The sequence below is a fragment of the Crocuta crocuta genome, unplaced genomic scaffold, assembly GCF_008692635.1.
Source record: "Crocuta crocuta isolate KB4526 unplaced genomic scaffold, BGI_CrCroc_1.0 scaffold73, whole genome shotgun sequence".
NCBI lineage: Eukaryota > Metazoa > Chordata > Mammalia > Carnivora > Hyaenidae > Crocuta > Crocuta crocuta.
The window spans coordinates 6,283,654-6,301,844 of NW_027529443.1; the positions used below are offsets into that span (position 1 = coordinate 6,283,654).

Below are 18,191 nucleotides of genomic sequence, written 5' to 3' on the forward strand. Positions count from 1 at the left end.
ACCCCAAACCATGTCTGAAAACTATACCTGTATTTCTTCTTCTGAAGCTGCCATATCATAGTTTCAGACAGCTCCGTGGCATAAATTTCTTCAAAATGAGGGCTCATGATTTTTGTGACTTCTCCATCTCCAGCACCTAAATCAAGAAGTCTATGGGTTTTCCAGTCGGGATTAATTTTTAGCAGTCTCTGAAACTGATCTGGTGAAAACACAAACATTGAGCCTCTTCCTAGCAACCTGGAAGAAAAAAAAAAAGACAAAAATGGAAGAATCTATGCAAATTAGGCACCCCATACACATTCAGAGTGACTGCAGTAACTCAGCACCAACAGCCTCCTGAACTTACAAAATGTTTATTTTATGTGATTATTTGGTTAAATTACATGTTACCTCTTATACGACTTACAGGATTAAAAGCAAAGTTACTAATATAAGAAAATACCTCTAGATATCATTTGGCTCCGAGGCTACAAATAATACCCCATAAAGAGTCAGGAAAGGAGCGGAGCAAAAGGTAGAATGGAAACAGGATGGGAAAGGAAGGGAAGGGAAGTAGAATGAGAAAGAAATTAAAAGATTAATGTGAAGAATTTATGTCAAAATAGGAAGGAGAGATGGACAGAGTAACAGAAAACATATTTATCAGTTAAAAAAGATGGCAGTCCAACAGAATCCAGTCAAGCACTAGCCAATAGCACTAAGCAGAAAAATCACATAGGGGAAAAAAAAGCTGCTATTAAACTAAACGTGTGAAAAAAAATAGCTTCGATGTCATAGATTTTCAAGAGACACTAGAGAAAAGAATGGTCCCTGCCGATATCAGTTAATTTGTATCAAAAAAGTAGATTCATAATTCCATCTGTTTATATATTACATGATCGTCTAGGTCTTATTATTTCTAAAGATCCTAAAAAAAAAACACTCAAAACCACAGTAACGCCTTTTAAAAAAGAGCTTGAGAGGAGTTAAATGCAGATGAGGGAGAACTCTCAGAACAGCAGCTGTGGCTCAAACCAAGCCTCACATAAGCATCATGGTGGGGAAGAAAGGCACTCCCCACTCAGACTAGGTTTTCTAGCTCTCAAATCCTAGTGTCTCCCGGGCAGGGATTCTCCAGCTCCCTTTCTGGAAATGAAGCAGAGCTCAGAGATACCGTAGTAGAACCGTAAAGAGCTGCTGCAGAAAGAAGGCCGAGAGCCCTGGAGAAGCTGCCACTTCCAGGCCTTCCCCTTCAGCAGCTCCTGGCGCACTTCCTTTCAGACCCCAGAACACAGTTTGAAAAGTAGGTTAAGTGTCTGATTTCAGTTCAGGTCATGATCTCAAGGTTCAGGGGTTCAAGTCCCACTTTAGAATCTCTGTGGTCAGCACAGAGCCCACTTCAGATCCCCTGTCCTCCTCTCTCTCTGGCCTTCCCCCCACGATCTCTTTCTCTCTCAAAAATAAATAAACATTAAAAAAAATTTTTTTTTAATGAAAAGCACCAGTCTGGGAAATGGCAGAGAAATCTGTACTGACTGCTACTCTGGAAATAATCAGACAGCACAATATGTCACACAGTGACTGGAAAGATGTGTGCAACCTGGCGCTCCTGGTAAAACCAGTTTTGGGAAAGAATTAAAATTGCAGACTTCCTATAACAGGCTCCCTCTCTCCACTTTTCCCATTAAGGCCGTAGGAGAGTTTAACCAGATCTAATCATGTATTTACAGTAAATCTTTTGCCCCACAGAAGACTATAAAACTAGGGAGTAGGAGGGCATAGACATCAGAGATTGCTAAACATGAGGCTGTCCTTCAAACTGCCTCCTGAGAAAAGTGTTACCTCCTCCAAGATCGTTATTTTTTAATATTCTGGGGGGAAAATAGGCTCCAAAAAGCAAATATGAGAAAAGGGACTGAACTTACGCAAAGAGCTTTACAAAATGTCACACAGGAGCCAGAGTCAGAGCAGGAAGAGGGCACAGGGAACATGGCTTGAGGGGTGTAGTGTTGGTGTTGACTTGCCATAGGACCAAAAGTTGCAAAACAGTTATTTGGCTCAAACTTTCCCAATTATAAAATAACATGCTTCTCCTAGCCACCTTCTTGGGCTGTAAGGCACTGACTTTATAATCATAAAACTCTAGCGCTAGAGGTCATCTAATTTATCTACATTTAAAGGCACCAGAGGGAAGCACTGTCTTATTTTCAAAGATGATGAGCAACAGAGCCTCCACAAAAGGATTAAAACTGTAAAAAAAAAAAAAAAAAAATTTTAAATCATCAAGCCCAGTGTTTCTCAACCAGGACCAATTCTGCCCTCTAGGGGGCACTGGGAGCAGGTAGGAGAGTCTGGGGTCAATCCAATGACCTGGGAGTGCTACCAGTTAGTAAGCCAGGCCAGAAACGTCAGACTTCCTGATAGAAGTGGGTCAGTCCCACAAACAAAGAATTATCCCACTTAAAATACCAAGACACTGACCTAGCTCAACACAAACATTAGGTATGGCTCTCTAATTTGTCTTTAACTTCCAAAGTTAGTGATGTCCATGGGCAGTGGGGGGGGTTGTGTTTATTAACCATCCTAGGTTCTCTGGCCACAATCCAAGTTCTCTCTAGATTTAGAATCTATAGAGGAGGTGTGCCTCATTAGAAATATCCTCCTTATAATATGGACTCTGAAAACAGCTATCAAGTCTCTCCTTACTTAGCCTTCCCCTTTCTAATATAAAGGAAGTGTGGTAAGTATCTTCTTTTTTTTTTTTTTTATTTTTTTTAATTTTTTTTTTATTTATTTCTAGGAGAGAGAGAGAGAGACAGCGTGAGCAGGGGAGGGTCAGAGAGAGAGGGAGTCACAGACTGAAACAGGCTCCAGGCTCTGAGCTGGCAGTCAGCACAAAGCCCGACGCGGGGCTCGAACCCATGAACCGCGAGATCATGACCTAAGCGAAAGTCGGACGCTTAACTGACTAAGCCACCCAGGCGCCCCGTGGTAAGTATCTTCTTAATTCAACAAGGCACCACAGTACAGGACATCTCAGAGATACTGCAGGTCCAGTTCCAGACACTACAGTAAAGCAAGTATCACAATAAAGCAGGTCAAACAAAATTTTGGTTTCCCAGTGCATACAGAAGTTATATTTACACTACACCGTGGCCTGTAAAGTGTGCCACAGCATATCTAAAAAAAAACAATGGACGTACCTTGGTTAAAAAATACTTTATTGCTAAAAAAAAACAAACGCCAACCATCAACTGAGCTTTTGGTGAGCCGTAATCACTAATCAGAGGTCACCATAATATGGTAATGAAAAAGTTTGAATACTGGGAGAATTACAAAATATGACACACAGATACAAAGTGAGCAAATGCTACTGGAAAAAATGGCACTGATAGACTCCGATGATACAACGTTACCACACAACTATCTAATAAAATAAGGTATGACTGTAATTACTTCAGAAAGACACAGCCATTCATGGTAATAATCTACCATGGATGGAAAGTACCAACAGGCTCAAAATTAAGCTTTCAGTGAGAATAGGACACAGGACATGTTCTGAGAGAGTGGGAAGTAAGAGTTAAACAAAACAAAACAAAGAAGAGCTGTAGATAAGGGGATCCAAAGGAATGTATTAATTGGATTGCCTCTCTTTGCCCAAACTGTGACATTCCAAATCAGGGAATATTAACCAGGGTCCAGTGGGGCAAAGGTTGGGGGTAAGGGTGGGGATGAAGGTGGAAGGTGGTTCAGAGTTTGAAATCTCCCAAAAGTATATGTGAAACGTTGAATGTAAATACTATTTGAAGAGAGGATTCCTACCTTTTATCATTTTCAAAAAGGTAAAGGACCCCATAAAGGACAAGAATCACTGCTACAATGACTTGTCTGCTTTCCAAAGAAAATAAAACGGTATAGAACAGATATTCAGTGTAGTCAATTTTAGAAACAAAATGTCAGACCAAATTGTATAAACTCAACTACCAATACAAAAATAACAACTGCCTGCTGAAGCAAACTTAAGGCAATTTCATATAAACAACGAAGAAAATGAAGTAAGAAATCTTGAAAAATGGCTCATGTTACCTAAAAACATATTTATGGACCAGAGGAGCATGGACTTGGGATCCAGACATTCAGAAGAAGCTGGCTCTAAACCTCAAGGGGGAAAAAAAGTGGCCCCAACCAGTGGCTTTAAGCAGTCCAATAGACTTTGTAAACACTGAGCTCTACCAATTTTCTCTGTGGCATTCTAGATTCTTGGGCCTTGGGGATTTTTGAAAATTTGGCCAAGACAGAAAAAAATATATATTCCTAAAGTTTTCTCCATGGATTTATATGAGAGAACCACACTAGAGATGGGAATTCCACAGCAAGTTTACAAATTCTGGTGCACCTAGACATTATGTTAAAAAGAGATGTTGGGGGGCACCTGGGTGGCTCAGTCGGTTGAGCGTCTGACTTCAGCTCAGGTCATGATCTCGCAGTTCATGGGTTTGAGCCCCACAATGCGCTCTGTGCTGACAGCTCCGAGCCTGGAGCCTGCTTCTGATTCTGTGTCTCCCTCTCTCTCTGATCCTCCCCTGCTCACGCTGTCTCTCTGTCTCTCTCAGAAATAAAACATTAAAAAAAATTTTTTTAAAGAAAGAACAGATGTTGGGCCTTTACCTGAAATAAGCCATCACACATTTCTGAGTTGATTAAATCTCCCCCCCCTCCCCCCCAAACTTACTCCTGGGAAGTGTGCTGAAGCAAAGATTTTACTCCTCACTACATGTTAAGGGCTTAGTTCTTGCTACTTTCTACGGTAGGGGACTAGCAGCATCAGGGGCATCACTTGGGAGCTTGCTAAAAATGCAGAATCGTAGGCCCTAGACCTATTAACTCACAATCTGTATTTTAACCAGACCTCCGGGTTGATTCTTGTGTACATTGAAGCCGGGAAGCACTGCTCCAAGTAACTCCCAATGTAGAAATACAGACTAATGAGACTACTTATCAAGTTATGGTGAATTCATTTTTTTAAAGTTTTTTCTTATGTTTACTTACTTTTAAGAGAGAGAGGAAGCGAGAGCGAGTGAACATGAGCAGGGGAGGGGCAGAGAGAGATGGAGACAAAGAATCTGAAGCAGGCTCCAGGCTCCCAGCTGTCAGCACAGAGCCTGATGCAGGGCTTGAACCCACAAACCGTGAGATCATGACCTGAGCCGAAGTCGGACGCTTAACCGCCTGAGCCACCCAGCAGCCCCAAGTTACAGTGAATTTAAAAGGTACAACTGCTGAAGGCTAAGACACTGGACCCACCCAAGGCCAAGGATTCTGACTAGCACAAGTGTTATAGCTGAGGTAATCAACATATTTAACAAAATAGCTTTTCTCTTTCATTTTCTTTTTTTTTTTAAACCTAAGGAGAAAGAAAAATGCACAAGACTCACTTACCCATTGATAGATGTTCTAGACATAAACAGGCTAAAAACAGATGACACAAAAGAGTGATATAATTGGATAAATAGCCAGCCCGATTTCTCAATACTGTTGTTTAAGAAGATCTGGGTTCCTTGATCAAGATAGCTCTGAACAAAGACAGCCTGGAGTGATTCGCATAATTTCTCTCTGTTGCACACGTACCACTAAAAAAAAGAAGAACAAGTGAAAACACACAACTGAAGTGTCATCTAAGAAGTTCAACAACAGAAGCCAGAAGACTAAATTAAATCGGTATTTCCAAATGTTATAATTTCATGGCACTTTGAGGATAATCATCATCATCTCTTATACTCAGATGACCTATAAAGTGTAAAATATTTCCACATACATAATTTCTCATTGAATTTCCATAACAGGGGAGGGGAAACAGGATAGAGGTTTGAGTCATGCAGCTTAGTAGGTAGCAGAGCCAGGCCACAGTCCAGTATTTCAGGTATTCTGAGCCCCAGCCCAATATTTCAGTCACTATAGCCCTGGGAACCTGAGATCCAGGAAGGCTCTGTTGGCCTCTCCATCACTGAAAATCAACATCAGCATCAGGGCGCCTGAGTGGCTCAGTAGGTTAAACGTCCGACTTTGGCTCAGGTCATGATCTCACGGTTCGTGGGTTTGAGCCCCGCATCGGGCTCTGTGCTGACAGCTAGCTCAGAGCCTGGAACCCGTTTCAGATTCTGTGTCTCCTTCTCTCTCTGCCCCTCCCCCACTCGTGCTTTGCCTCTGTGTCTCAAAAATAAATAAAACATAAAAAAAAAGAAAATCAATATCAGCATCAATAACTAGCATTATTAACCTTGTTTTCAGATAAGGAAACAGTCACATAACACAATGATTTAATTCAAAACCACCAAACAAATCATGGCAGAGCAAAGCAGCACAAATTACCACTCCAGTGACCAGATGAAGCTGCCTTTCTTCTTGTAAGCTATATAGAGGACTTTAGAATTATTGAGGTATGCTTTACCAGGTCATAGAACATTCTCACAGACAGGGGTAATATGTGCTTGAGAAAGATCAAGGAGTTACTTAAGGTTGCAATGTAATCGATGAGAAGACAAGGTAATAACATGCTGAGAACCAGATATCTGGGAATAGGTTCTAACCGGAACACACTTTTAAGAACAAAATTCAAGAGCTTCAACTGTGGATGAAATTTAACCTTCCATAATAAATGTTTTCCATTTTCATTTAGAGGTAGTGTACCAAGGAAGGGAAGGAAGTCGATCGTAAGGCACGTCAGCTTTAGAGTCAGCTCCAGATCAAGTCCTGGCTCTGCCATTCCTGTGTAAGCTTGGACAATTCACTTAATCTCTGAGCCTCTGTTCATTCATCCGTAGCCTAGAGAGGTCACTGGTATCTATCTATCCTAGTAGGGTGTTGAAAGGATTAAATAAGATAATGCAGGCAAATCCACAGAAGAATCCTATAATAGCAATGAGATTCCTCTAACATGGCCTGATAAATAAGAGCATGCCCATTAATTACAATGATGAAACTGTAGGGTTGACCAGTTATTATTAATCCATTATGTGCTATAAAACAATCAATTTTTTCCAATAAAGGGTCTACTGGCCAGAAGTAATTTGCTTCCCCTTGACAAATATAACCATTATCAGCAGGCATCCTGTAACTATTTACGCAATTAGTGGACAAATTTTACAGTCATCCTAAGCTTGCTAAATGTTAAAAGAAATCTTGGGTAACATTCCTGACACTAACATTGATAGGAACCAGTTATAATCCAATACAAACAAGCAAACAGGCACATTAAAATTTTAAAGAATAACTAATCTTTTTACAAACCCTATATCCAAACTAGATACCTAATTTCCCAACTGTTGACTGATTTGTTAATTTACCTTTTTTTTTTTTTTGAGGTTTATCTTAAGAAAGAGGGCACATCCACCCAAGCAGTGGAGGGGCACAGAAAGAGGGAAAGAGAATCCCAAGCAGTTCCTGCAGTGTCAGCACAAAGCCCAACCCAGGGTTCCATCCCACAAACCTAAGCAAGGGTGAGATCATGACCCAAGACAAAATCAAGAGTCAGATGCTCAATGACTGAGCCACCCAGGTGCCCCAGTGGTCATTTACCATTTCAACACTGTTACCAAAACTGCTCAGACTTGAAAACTATTTTTATTTTTTCCATTCTATATAAGCTTCTTATATTCACCACCTATACTTTCTTCCTTGGTCTGAAAATGTTCTTGCTTAATCATTAACTAATTCTTAATATTCACTGTGCCTGAAGTTATGTCCCAGGAGAGGTCATAAACCATTTTTTATTATACTCATGACCTCCTGGTTCACATTCTGAACTCTGTAATACTGAGGCCACTCTGACTTTTATTTATTTTTTATTCTCTGAAATGACTAATCAAGATGAAAGCCATCACCTTGGTAATAGGCAATCAGGTACATTCTATTAATGTGGACAAGGAGTCATTCATGTGAAACAGAGGAGCTAAGAATTCCCTGGCACCCACTTGTAAATGGACAACTAGAACAATGAACTCTGACTTCTAGAACTAAGCAAGACTTGGCATCATTAACTGCAAATTTTGCTTTCAAGTGCCAAGAGGAAAACTAAGCTCTTAACAGCATTTCTCTCAATTCATTGACACATGTGGTTGAACCTTTATAGCTATACAAGTGCTTCAGAAAAGAAACTGCTTACAAAACAGAATGTGCTATGGAATGAAAAGGAGTAAAGCCCTTCTCTTTAAAGATAAAGGTTGGATAATTTAAAAAATATATTTTAAGGAGGGGGGCACCTGGGTGGCTCAGTCAGTTAAGTGTCCGACTTCAACTCAGGTCATGATCTTGCAGTTCATGCGTTGGAGCCCTGTATCGGGCTCCATGCTGACAGCTCAGAGCCTGGAGCCTGCTTCAGATCCTGTGTCTCCCTCTCCCTGCCCCTCTCCTGCTCACACTGTGTGTGTGTGAGCGTATGCGTGCACGGGTGCCTGTGCACACACATGTGTGTTTCTCTCAAAAATAAATAAACATTAAAGAAAAAATGTTAAGATAAAGATTGGGGGGTGCCTGGGGGTCCAGTGGGTTGACTGACTCTTGATTTCAGTGCAAGCCTGCTTGGGGTTCTCTCTCCCTCTCTCTCTGCCACTTCCCAGCTCGCATGCACACACACAGACACACACAGACACACACACACACACACTTTCTCTCTCTCTCTCAAAATAAATTAAGTAATTTAAAAAGTAAAAATAAAGATAAAGGTTGAAACCCATGCTCCTCCCGGCCATTTGCATGATACAAATGTCAACTCCACAGCATTATTCATAATCACCAAAAGGTGGAAACAAACCCAAATGTCTATCAACTGATAAACAAGACATGACTGATCTATACAACAGAATACGGATTATTCAACCATAAAAAGCAGTGAAGTCCTGATTCAGGTGACAACATGGATGAACCCTGAAAACATTATGCTAAGAAGCCAGTCACAAACGGCCACAAATGATATGTTCACTTACATGAACTGTCCAGAATAGGCAGATTCAGAGACAGAAAGCAGACAAGCTGCCAAGGGTTTGGGGGCCGGGGGTAATGGGGAGTGTCTACTAATGGATATACGGTTTCTTTCTGGAGTGATGGTGGCTGCACAAGTTTGTTAATATATGGTACTAAAAACCACCAAATTATATACTTTAAAAGGATGAATGGTATGGTATGTGAACTATATCTATCTCAATAAAGGTTATTTTTAACATACACCTAATATCTAAACGTGGATAGCACTTTTATCTTCCAGAAATTAAAAATGGTTTGAAAATTTAAGTGGCCAAACAAATCTCTTTAAAAACTTAATTTTTTAAATGCAAATCTGATCACATCACGACCCTGTTGCACAAAGTCTGAGGCTAATATCCAAAATGCTCACTATGGCTTACGAGGCTCTACATTTGCCCAGTCTGTGTCCACAGCCTTACCTCATGACACTGCCTGTCTACTTATAACACCTGGCCATTAACTATGTCACAACACTGCACCCCTCTCTTTTTCTGGAAGGCTCCTTTCCCCTGGCTATCTCACATGATGTTTGCTCCACTCCTTAATTTTCCCATCACCCCAACACACTCTTTACCTGGTCAATTCGACTTAATACTAAAATATTTCTTCAAGTATGTTTGCCTTAATTTGCAGACTAGGCTGGGTTCCCCCCATCTGAAAACCCTCTCCTACATCCAATGTCTCCTCAGTAACATTTATGACCACTGAACTAAATAATTGTACATAATTGTATGTTCAGGGTATATCTTCCCAGAGAGAAAGAAAATTTCATAAAGGTAAGGATAATGGCTGACTTCAGTGCTTAACACAGATACAGTGAACAATACATGTTTGTCAAATGAATTACTGTTAAAATCACAGGCAGCCTCCGGGCATCTGGGTGGCTCAATTGGTTGAATGGCTGACTCTTGATTTTGATTCAGGTCAGGATCCCAGGACCCTGGGATCCAGCCCTGCATCAGGATCCCAGGACCCTGGGATCTAGCCCCGCATCAGGCTCCACCCCGAGTGTTGAGCATGGAGCTGTTTGGGATTATCTCTTTCTATCCCCTCTGCCCCTTCTATGCTCACCTGCTCTCTCTTTCTCTCTCAAAATTAAAAAAAAAAAATTGCTTTTAATGTTTAAAAAATAAAATCACAGGCAGCCTAACAGAATTTGGGGTTTCTAGCAAAATCCTGGAGGGAATATATACATAGCCACAGAGACAGCAGTCGCTGGGTTTCTGCCAATTTCTAAAACTCCAAAGTTTTTGAAAGGTCTTTGATTATTTTACTTTATTTATTTATTTATTTACTTACTTATTTTTGAGTAATCTATATATCCAACGTGGGGCTTGAACTCATGATCCTGAGATCAAGAGTCATATATGCTCTACCAACTGAGCCAGCAAGGTGCCCCTGAAAGGCCCTGCTTAAATCCACTTCTGCAAACAGTGGTTTAAACCTACCCACTCACCACAAAATTGCAACACCACAAGCAAGTAACAAAGGATGACACTGACTAAACACCTACTTTGTACCAGGCCCTAGGCCAAGTACATTCACATTTCATTTGCCACCCCACAACTTCTGGACAAACAGGAAGCCTGGGGTTTCTGAGCACTTCCAGCTGATTCAGGTTCCTATTCTAGGTGCATGTTGTTTTATAAAGGTTTCTCTCTCTCTCTCTCTTTTTTTAATGTTTTATTTATCTCTAAAAGAGAAAGAAAGAGACAGCGTGAGCAGGGGAGGATCAGTGAGAGAGGGAGATACAGAATCTGAAACAGGCTCCGGCTCTGAGCTGTCAGCACAGAGCCTGACGCGGGGCTTGAACCCACGAACCATGAGATCATGACCTGAGCCAAAGTCAGACGTTTAACCGACTGAGCCACCCAGGAGCCCCTATAAGGGTTTCTTTCAAAGAAGTTTCTCTTCAGTCTACCCAGTGTGTCTGAGATTTATTTTCAGAAAAGAGAGCAGGACCATTCTGTCCAACTAAACTGGATTGGGTATGTTTAGAGAAAAGATCATCTGTTCTAGATAGCAACTAAATTATAGGGTTTCTCAACCTCAGCATTACTGACATTTGAGGCCAGTTAATCATAATTTGTTATGAGATCTGTCTGATGCATCAGAAGATGTTTAGCAGCACCCCGAGCCTCTACCCATCAGATGCCAGGAGCGCTCCCCACTCCCCTCCCATTGGGACCACCCAAAATGTCCCAGACATTGCCAAATGCCCCCTGGGGAACAAAATCACCACTGCTTGAGAACCCCTACATGGGCCTACCCAGAAAATTTCATTAGTGTTTCCTAATTATCCCAGCTTAACAGTGGTCTAGGGAAAAATTAAAGATGGGCTCATGGGCCTCCAGGAACTTACACTCCAGAGGAAACATCAGAAACCAGGGAATCGAGTAATGGGATTATGATCTTGGCCAGGAACTTCAAGCCCTAAATAAACAGTCCCCTTGCCCTTATGATGAGATGCTGATAGAGAGAAAAATCAATTCAGGAGCCCCTGCAATTGTGTGGCAACACCCCCCTCCCCCTCCTCCGGAGTTCCTCTCTCCAGACAACCCAGCTTAAATGGAAAACTGTAATGAGCTCACAGCACTGGGTGGCCTATCTGTAGGCTCCTATGCACTTTCACACAGGTGAGTTCTTTGAATGTGTGCTCCTCAAAGACTACAGAGACCAAGGTGCGCAGGCAAGAACAAAGCATCATGCTCGTTAAATGTTCACATTGGAAGGACTGTGTGCCAACCCTACTGTGGGCTGGCCTCCTCAGCTGGAGACCAGTGCCGAGAAAAATATCATTTTAGCATCTTCTTTCAAAGCTCACTTGAACTTCCTCCAATACAAGTAAGTAAGGAAATCTTTTAAATAACAAATTCTAATCAAACCAGTCACACCATGCAGTCATCTGCTAATGCCAAGTACAAGGTAGGATGTGGTAATTAATCAGAACTTCTAAAAATTACAGTAAATAGCAATGTTCTAAAGTTACAGTAAATAGCAATGTTCTCCCTACTTGCAACAAGACTGTAAAGATACTAAAAATTAGACAACAGCCAAATGAGGTAGACATGAGTTGTGAATGCATATGTGACAATATTCACTAATCAAAATATAAGGTATTAGGTCAGGTCCCATGAACATCTCCTAATCTTTATAAAACCTTGGTGGATGAATCATTCCTTCAAAGCATAAATATAATTTTTTGATAAGATTATATTTGCTTATCAGAGTGATACAGTTAAAAGCTTATCAAAATTTATTTTTGAGTTCACAGTCAAATGTGTGCTATATAATTGTCTTTTCTTCCAAAATAAAAAGATTGAGCACAGTAATAGAACTGGAATTAGAAAGTTATTTTAGGGGGGCACCTGAGTGGCTCAGTCAGTTAAGCATCAGACTTCAGCTCAGGTCATGATCTCACAGCTCATGAGTTCAAGCCCCACGTCAGGCTCTGTGCTGACAGCTGAGAGCCTGGAACCGGCTTCAGGTTGTCTGTCTGATTCTCTGCCTCTCCCCCTGCTCATGCACTCTCTCTCTCTCAAATATAAATAAACATTTAAAGAAAGAAAGTTTAAAAGTTATTTTATTTTAAAGTTATTTTAGGGTTAGGGCGGCTGGGTGGCTCAGTCAGTTAAGTGTCCCATACCTCACCTCAGCTCAGGTCATGATCTCATGGTTCAGGAGTTCGAGCCCCACATCAATGTGGTTCTGCACTGACAGCAGAGCCTGCCTGCAATTCTGTCTCTCCCTCTCTCTGCCCCTTCCCTACTTGTGCTCACTCACACGCTCTCTCTGCCACCTACCATCTCCTGAGCAAGTGTCATCTCTCTTAGGCTCAAGAGAGCCTCTCTATTTAAAAAAAGGGGGTACACCACCTACCTCTGGGAGTGGTTATGAGGATTAGAGAGAATGATACATTAAAGTGTCTGGCACACAACAGAAATGCAATAACTTGATTTCCTTCCCCTTCCTGTCCAAGGACCACAAAAACCAGTCAAAGAACTGAAGTTCAAGAAACCTAAAGTCAAGAGACCTAAAAACCACACGGTAGGTCTGGGAACCCAGCCATTCTCAAAAGGAATGAGTAACCAAAGACCTGAGGCATTTAGTGCCACTAAAAACAATTGGAAAGGCTCCATGGATGGGGTACATGAACCCAGAATCTTTCCTACTACAAGGAGGTGGTTAGACCAAGCCTAACAACATTGACCTGAGAGTTAAGGATTCCAAAATCATATTCTAAGTTCTGCAATGAATCCTATCAGTCCAGACATTCAATCACTGACACTTCCTTGCATCTAAACACAGCATAATAGTAAATATTCAAACCGTTCATTATTCTGCCACAAATGACACAAACCTAAGCCAACAACCTCTTTATGTAAGATTTCATTGTGTACAGTGACAAGGCACCCTCACATCTGTGGAGGGAAACAATTTATATGGATTAGATTACGTTGTTTCAGCTTTGATTTAATAAATAAATTATTGGCAATTTTCATTTTAAATACATACTCACTGTTAGAATTTTACAATCCTAAGATTTAAAATTTTTCTTTAACTTTTTTACTTATTTCTGAGAGAGAGAGAGAGAGAGAGAGAGAGAGACAGCGTGAGAAGGAGACGGTCAGAGAGAGAGGGAGACACAGAATTTGAAACAGGCTCCAGGCTCTGAGCTAGTTGTCAGCACAGAGCCTGACACTGGGCTCGAACTCACGAACCATGAGAACATGACCTGAGCCAAAGTCGGATGCTTAACCAACTGAGCCACGCAGGTGCCCCTATACTCCTAAGATTTTAACTAGGCTTTAGAAGGTCTAAGCAATGGGCTTTTACTGGCAATTACCAGAGTGCCCTCAAGCACCTTCAAAGGTGAAAATAAATGCCCCCAGTATATTCAGCAGCAGAGAGATCCTGGTATTCTGTGAAACTGAGGCAAACACTCGGGTTATTGTTGTTGTTGTTTTTTAATTTCTAGGAGAGAGAGAGAGATAGCATGAGCAGAAGAGGGTCAGAGAGAGAGGGAGTCACAGACTGAAACAGGCTCCAGGCTCTGAGCTGGCAGTCAGCACAGAGCCCGATGCGGGGCTCGAACCCACGAACCGCGAGATCATGACCTAAGCGAAAGTCGGACGCTTAACCGACTAAGCCACCCAGGCGCCCCTACTGTTGTTTTTTTTAATGTTTGTTTATTTTGAGAGAGAGAGAGAAAGAGAGACAGCATGGGGGGTGGGGTGAAGAGAGAGGGAGACCCAAAATCCGAAGAGGGCTATGAGCCTTCAGCACAGAGCCAGACATAGGACTCAAACCCACGGACAAGGTGATCACCATCTGAGCCAAAGTCCGAAGCTTAACCCACTGAGCCACCCAGACTCCTGGAGGCAAACACTTGTATAGAGTTTCAATACAGTTAAAAGGAAGGACATTTTTCAAAATCTCTTTGGTATTCAGCTGCAGAGGCCTCCAGATTCTAGACGGCAGCTCAGAAGTGGACACAAATCCGTTAGTGTCCATCTGGCTAGCTGGTGACTGCTCCTGAGCATTGTTAATTCATGCCTGACTTTGGTCAACTCCTACAAGGTAAATGGGGAGCGAGAGGACAGGACACTGAATCTGTCCATTAGCACAACCTCTAACCTATGGCTGTGATGTCCAAGTATTTTTTCACTTGGAAAAAGCACCATATCGTTTCAATTCTGTCTTATATCTATCACCCCTTGCAACATAACACAGTTCTGAGCTTATAGAAGAAGGTGAAAAAATAAATCCGATATAACACAAACTTGCAGTTTTAAGTTAGTTATACCTTGCTAATTCCAGATAACCAAGGTTACCTGTGCTCTTAAAACCCCTTACAGTACATCACCTGCAGAAACTGTCCTGGCTTGGTTCCAGAGAGTTCCATAACAATTCTTTTTGCACTCCTTCAGTTCAGAAACTATTGAATGACTATTATTATCAAGAACCTAGTTAGTGGGGCCTAAGAGTCCTTTCAAGTTTCAACAGTTCCAAAATTGATGCATTAACTTGAAGTACTAGGTACAATGAGTCAAAAACACTAGATGCAAACTTTTTGTTGCTGCTATTTTCTTTTTAAGTTCCAAGCCTGCCAATATTGAAAAATGACATATCTAGTTTCTCACTGCCTGGCTCTACTTCTTCCCAATGAGGCAAACTATCCACCATGCAATCTGTGACTAAGAAATCTGCTGGTGACAAGGAAGCTGGAAACTTCCTCTGGGGAAAACTCTTTCTGTAAGGGGCCACAGAGTAAATGGTTTAGGCTTGTGGGTCACGCAGTACCAACCACTGCTGTTGTAGTGTGGAAGCCCCTACAGGCAATAAGTAAACGAATGTGGTAGCTCTGTTCCAACAAGACCTTATCTGTGGACCCTGAAATTTGAATTTCATATAAGAAATTTTCACATGTTACAAAATATTATATACTTTTGCAGCCATTTAAAAATGTAAAACTCTTACTTTACAGGCTGTAACAAAAATGTCAGTGAGCCCAATGTGGCCTGCAAGCTATATCCCAGCTCTAAGAGAAGCCCTTCCTTGCTTCTCCCTTGCCCAATGTGAAAAATAATCCCAGTTTTGAAGTTAGCACAGCAAACCAACTTATTAAAATGGTGCTGCTACTATGGTTTTAGAGCTACTTTAGGGCAAAGAAGTCTTTCAATTCACCTCCAGGCTATCATAAGTAAATAGCAATTTTTAATGATAAAATTTCCCAAGATCTCTCTTTTAACCAGAGAATCCTCCACCATTTCTTTAGAAAATAACCAAAAAGAAAACTTGTGCTAAGTACAGTTCAATTAAATCCATAACCTCACTTTCATGCAACCCCAGAAGAACCAGATGTGGCTAGCTATGGAACCCACACACCCAAATGAACACCAGAAAACCCTGTATAAAACTATAAATGTGAAGGAGGAAAGAGCGTTACAGTTAAGTTACTTCACGAGTTAGAAAGCTCATAAGGCAAACCTATGATCCTGGACTATATAGGAAGCAGATAACAAATCATCATCCCAGGCACTCTGCAGAGAGGAGAGTCTCCTCTTACACTTTATCTCACAGTGGTTTCTATACACACGTTTCTTTTGTTCATTTTAATCTTTATTCATGGGCAATATTTTCATAATGTCAATGCATCACCTCAAAATAATGTCTGGATTGATCACTCTAAAGAAAGAGCCAACCTGCCCCCTAAATATTCAGAAAGTACCAGGTTAGTCTTCACCTTGGAGAAATTAGTGGCCAAATTGTTGATCCAACTGGTTAAAACACACACATGTACACACATACCCCAGTATCTCAGAAGCGTAACAAAGTAAATGAGGTATCTGAAACCAGTTTCAGTTTTCTTTAGAACCTAACTGATTCAGTTTTTAAAAGGTGCACAATTAGAAAGTATCTCCTGTTAGGAGGTAATTGATTCTGAGGCTATGTATCGAGCTATATTCTACCTAGACTCCATGAAAATCAAATCATGTAAATAGTTTTTCAGTTTTTAAAATATAACCAATTCTTTTAGAAGCATTATATATATAAATATATTACATATAAAATACATAGAAACAACATTTGATGTATTTTATTATAGGTAAGAGGTAAAATACATCAAATGTTACGGTAGAGGTAATCACAAGTGTCATAAACACCTATAGCTAAGAGACTCAACCATAATTCCACATCAAAGGAAGTAAGTCTCCTTTTTATCCTTATTTCTACCAATTGTTGAAAATGACATTTCTGATTCATTGTTTTATGCCCCTATCCATATTCCATATGGATATGTGACATTTGGTAACTGTACATTATCACTGCAGAACTTTAGAATTGTTTCTCTAAGAACGATTAGTGTAAATAAACTGTAGCAAAGAATGTGGTTTTATGACTTAAGATCACCTACTGATTTTAAGTACACTGCTAACAAGATCATAGGCACGTTTACGTTATAAGCTGCAACAGTTGTGGGATCACAGAAAAAAATTATTAAAATATATGACTTCCTTTAAAAATAGAAAAGGGGTCACAATCAGTAGTAATTACTAAATAAAAACTATATGCTGCTTTTCTTAATGAATTGCTTTATGTCCTTAGATAATTCTTTATTTTCATTAAAACACATGAAATCAACCCGAGTGTAAACTCTCTGAACACCTGGCACAATAAGAAATGTAACATAGGAAAATGAGAAATCTATGAAAATGATAAGACACAAGATGGGGAGTAACCACTTACTGCTCTCTCGAAAGGCAAGATGCACTATAAATGCTAGCAATTATAAGCCAACACTGGCAGAATTTAAAAGCCTCTTTTCAATGAATGCAAGGTTAACCACAAACTATATTACGATAAAAAATGAAATATCACTCTTAATTCTACAGCTGACCTGCACATTCTTCTGTAAGTGGCACCAAACTAAGCTAATGAAAAGACTACCCAACCGGTCACATCGCGTCGTTCATGATCCACAACTCTGAAAAGAATTCACTCCTCCCTAATTGTTTTAAAAACACTTCCAGGAAAAGCTTGCATCATCTTTCTTCTTACCACATCTTTCTGGTCGGCTACCAACATCGAAGTTAAAAGAAGATCTCTCTTTGGTGGCAGAGGAAGGTTCAAAAGGATGGGAGTGTGAGGACCTGTCAAACACATTTAACTGCTGAGGGAAAATGTCACCCGAATAAACCCAGAGGGTTAAAAGGCTCACGAAGCACGGTTAAATTTCTTTATGGCCCTTTGTATGTTCAGAGATTTAACCACACAAAAAGGACTTGCTTTTCGCTTTGATTCTCGGGGGGTGATGAAGGCGGTCCACGGTAATGGGTTTGGTCTGGTCGTTTACATCGCAGGCCCCGGTGCCAGATGGATGCCCGTGGCCACGCGCCCGCCCCAAAGTTCCTGCGCCCTGCCGCCCGGCGCCTGCATCTCTGCCCGGCACCCGGGAACAATGCGGGGCGCCGGGGCGCCCGCACTCCGCCCGGGAAGGAACCGGAGGCCGTTCTCCACCCGCTCCCGGGAACAAAAGGCGCCGCGGGGCCCGGGCCGGACGCTCGGGGTTCACGGAGCCAGCGCCCGGCGGGGACGACGTAGGGAAAACTTTCCGAGGAGCCGAGGCGGCGGGGCGAGGGGCCGGGGAGGCCCTCTCGCCGCGACGCCCCGCACAATAGCCGGGCCGAGCG

At 41.4% G+C, this 18,191-nt stretch overlaps 1 protein-coding gene across 3 annotated transcripts in view; it reads right to left on the reverse strand.

Moving 5' to 3' along the window:
* The window catches only part of METTL9 (methyltransferase 9, His-X-His N1(pi)-histidine), a 46,977-nt gene that overhangs the window by 26,386 nt on the left and 2,400 nt on the right, over positions 1-18,191 (reverse strand). For all 3 annotated transcript variants that reach the window (XM_077760506.1, XM_077760505.1, XM_077760504.1), the window contains exons 2-3: positions 5,419-5,609; positions 28-237 (exon numbers count right to left, since the gene is read on the reverse strand). In XM_077760506.1, the coding sequence (XP_077616632.1) occupies positions 28-237; positions 5,419-5,609 (401 nt within the window). The remainder of the gene's footprint in view (positions 1-27; positions 238-5,418; positions 5,610-18,191) is intronic.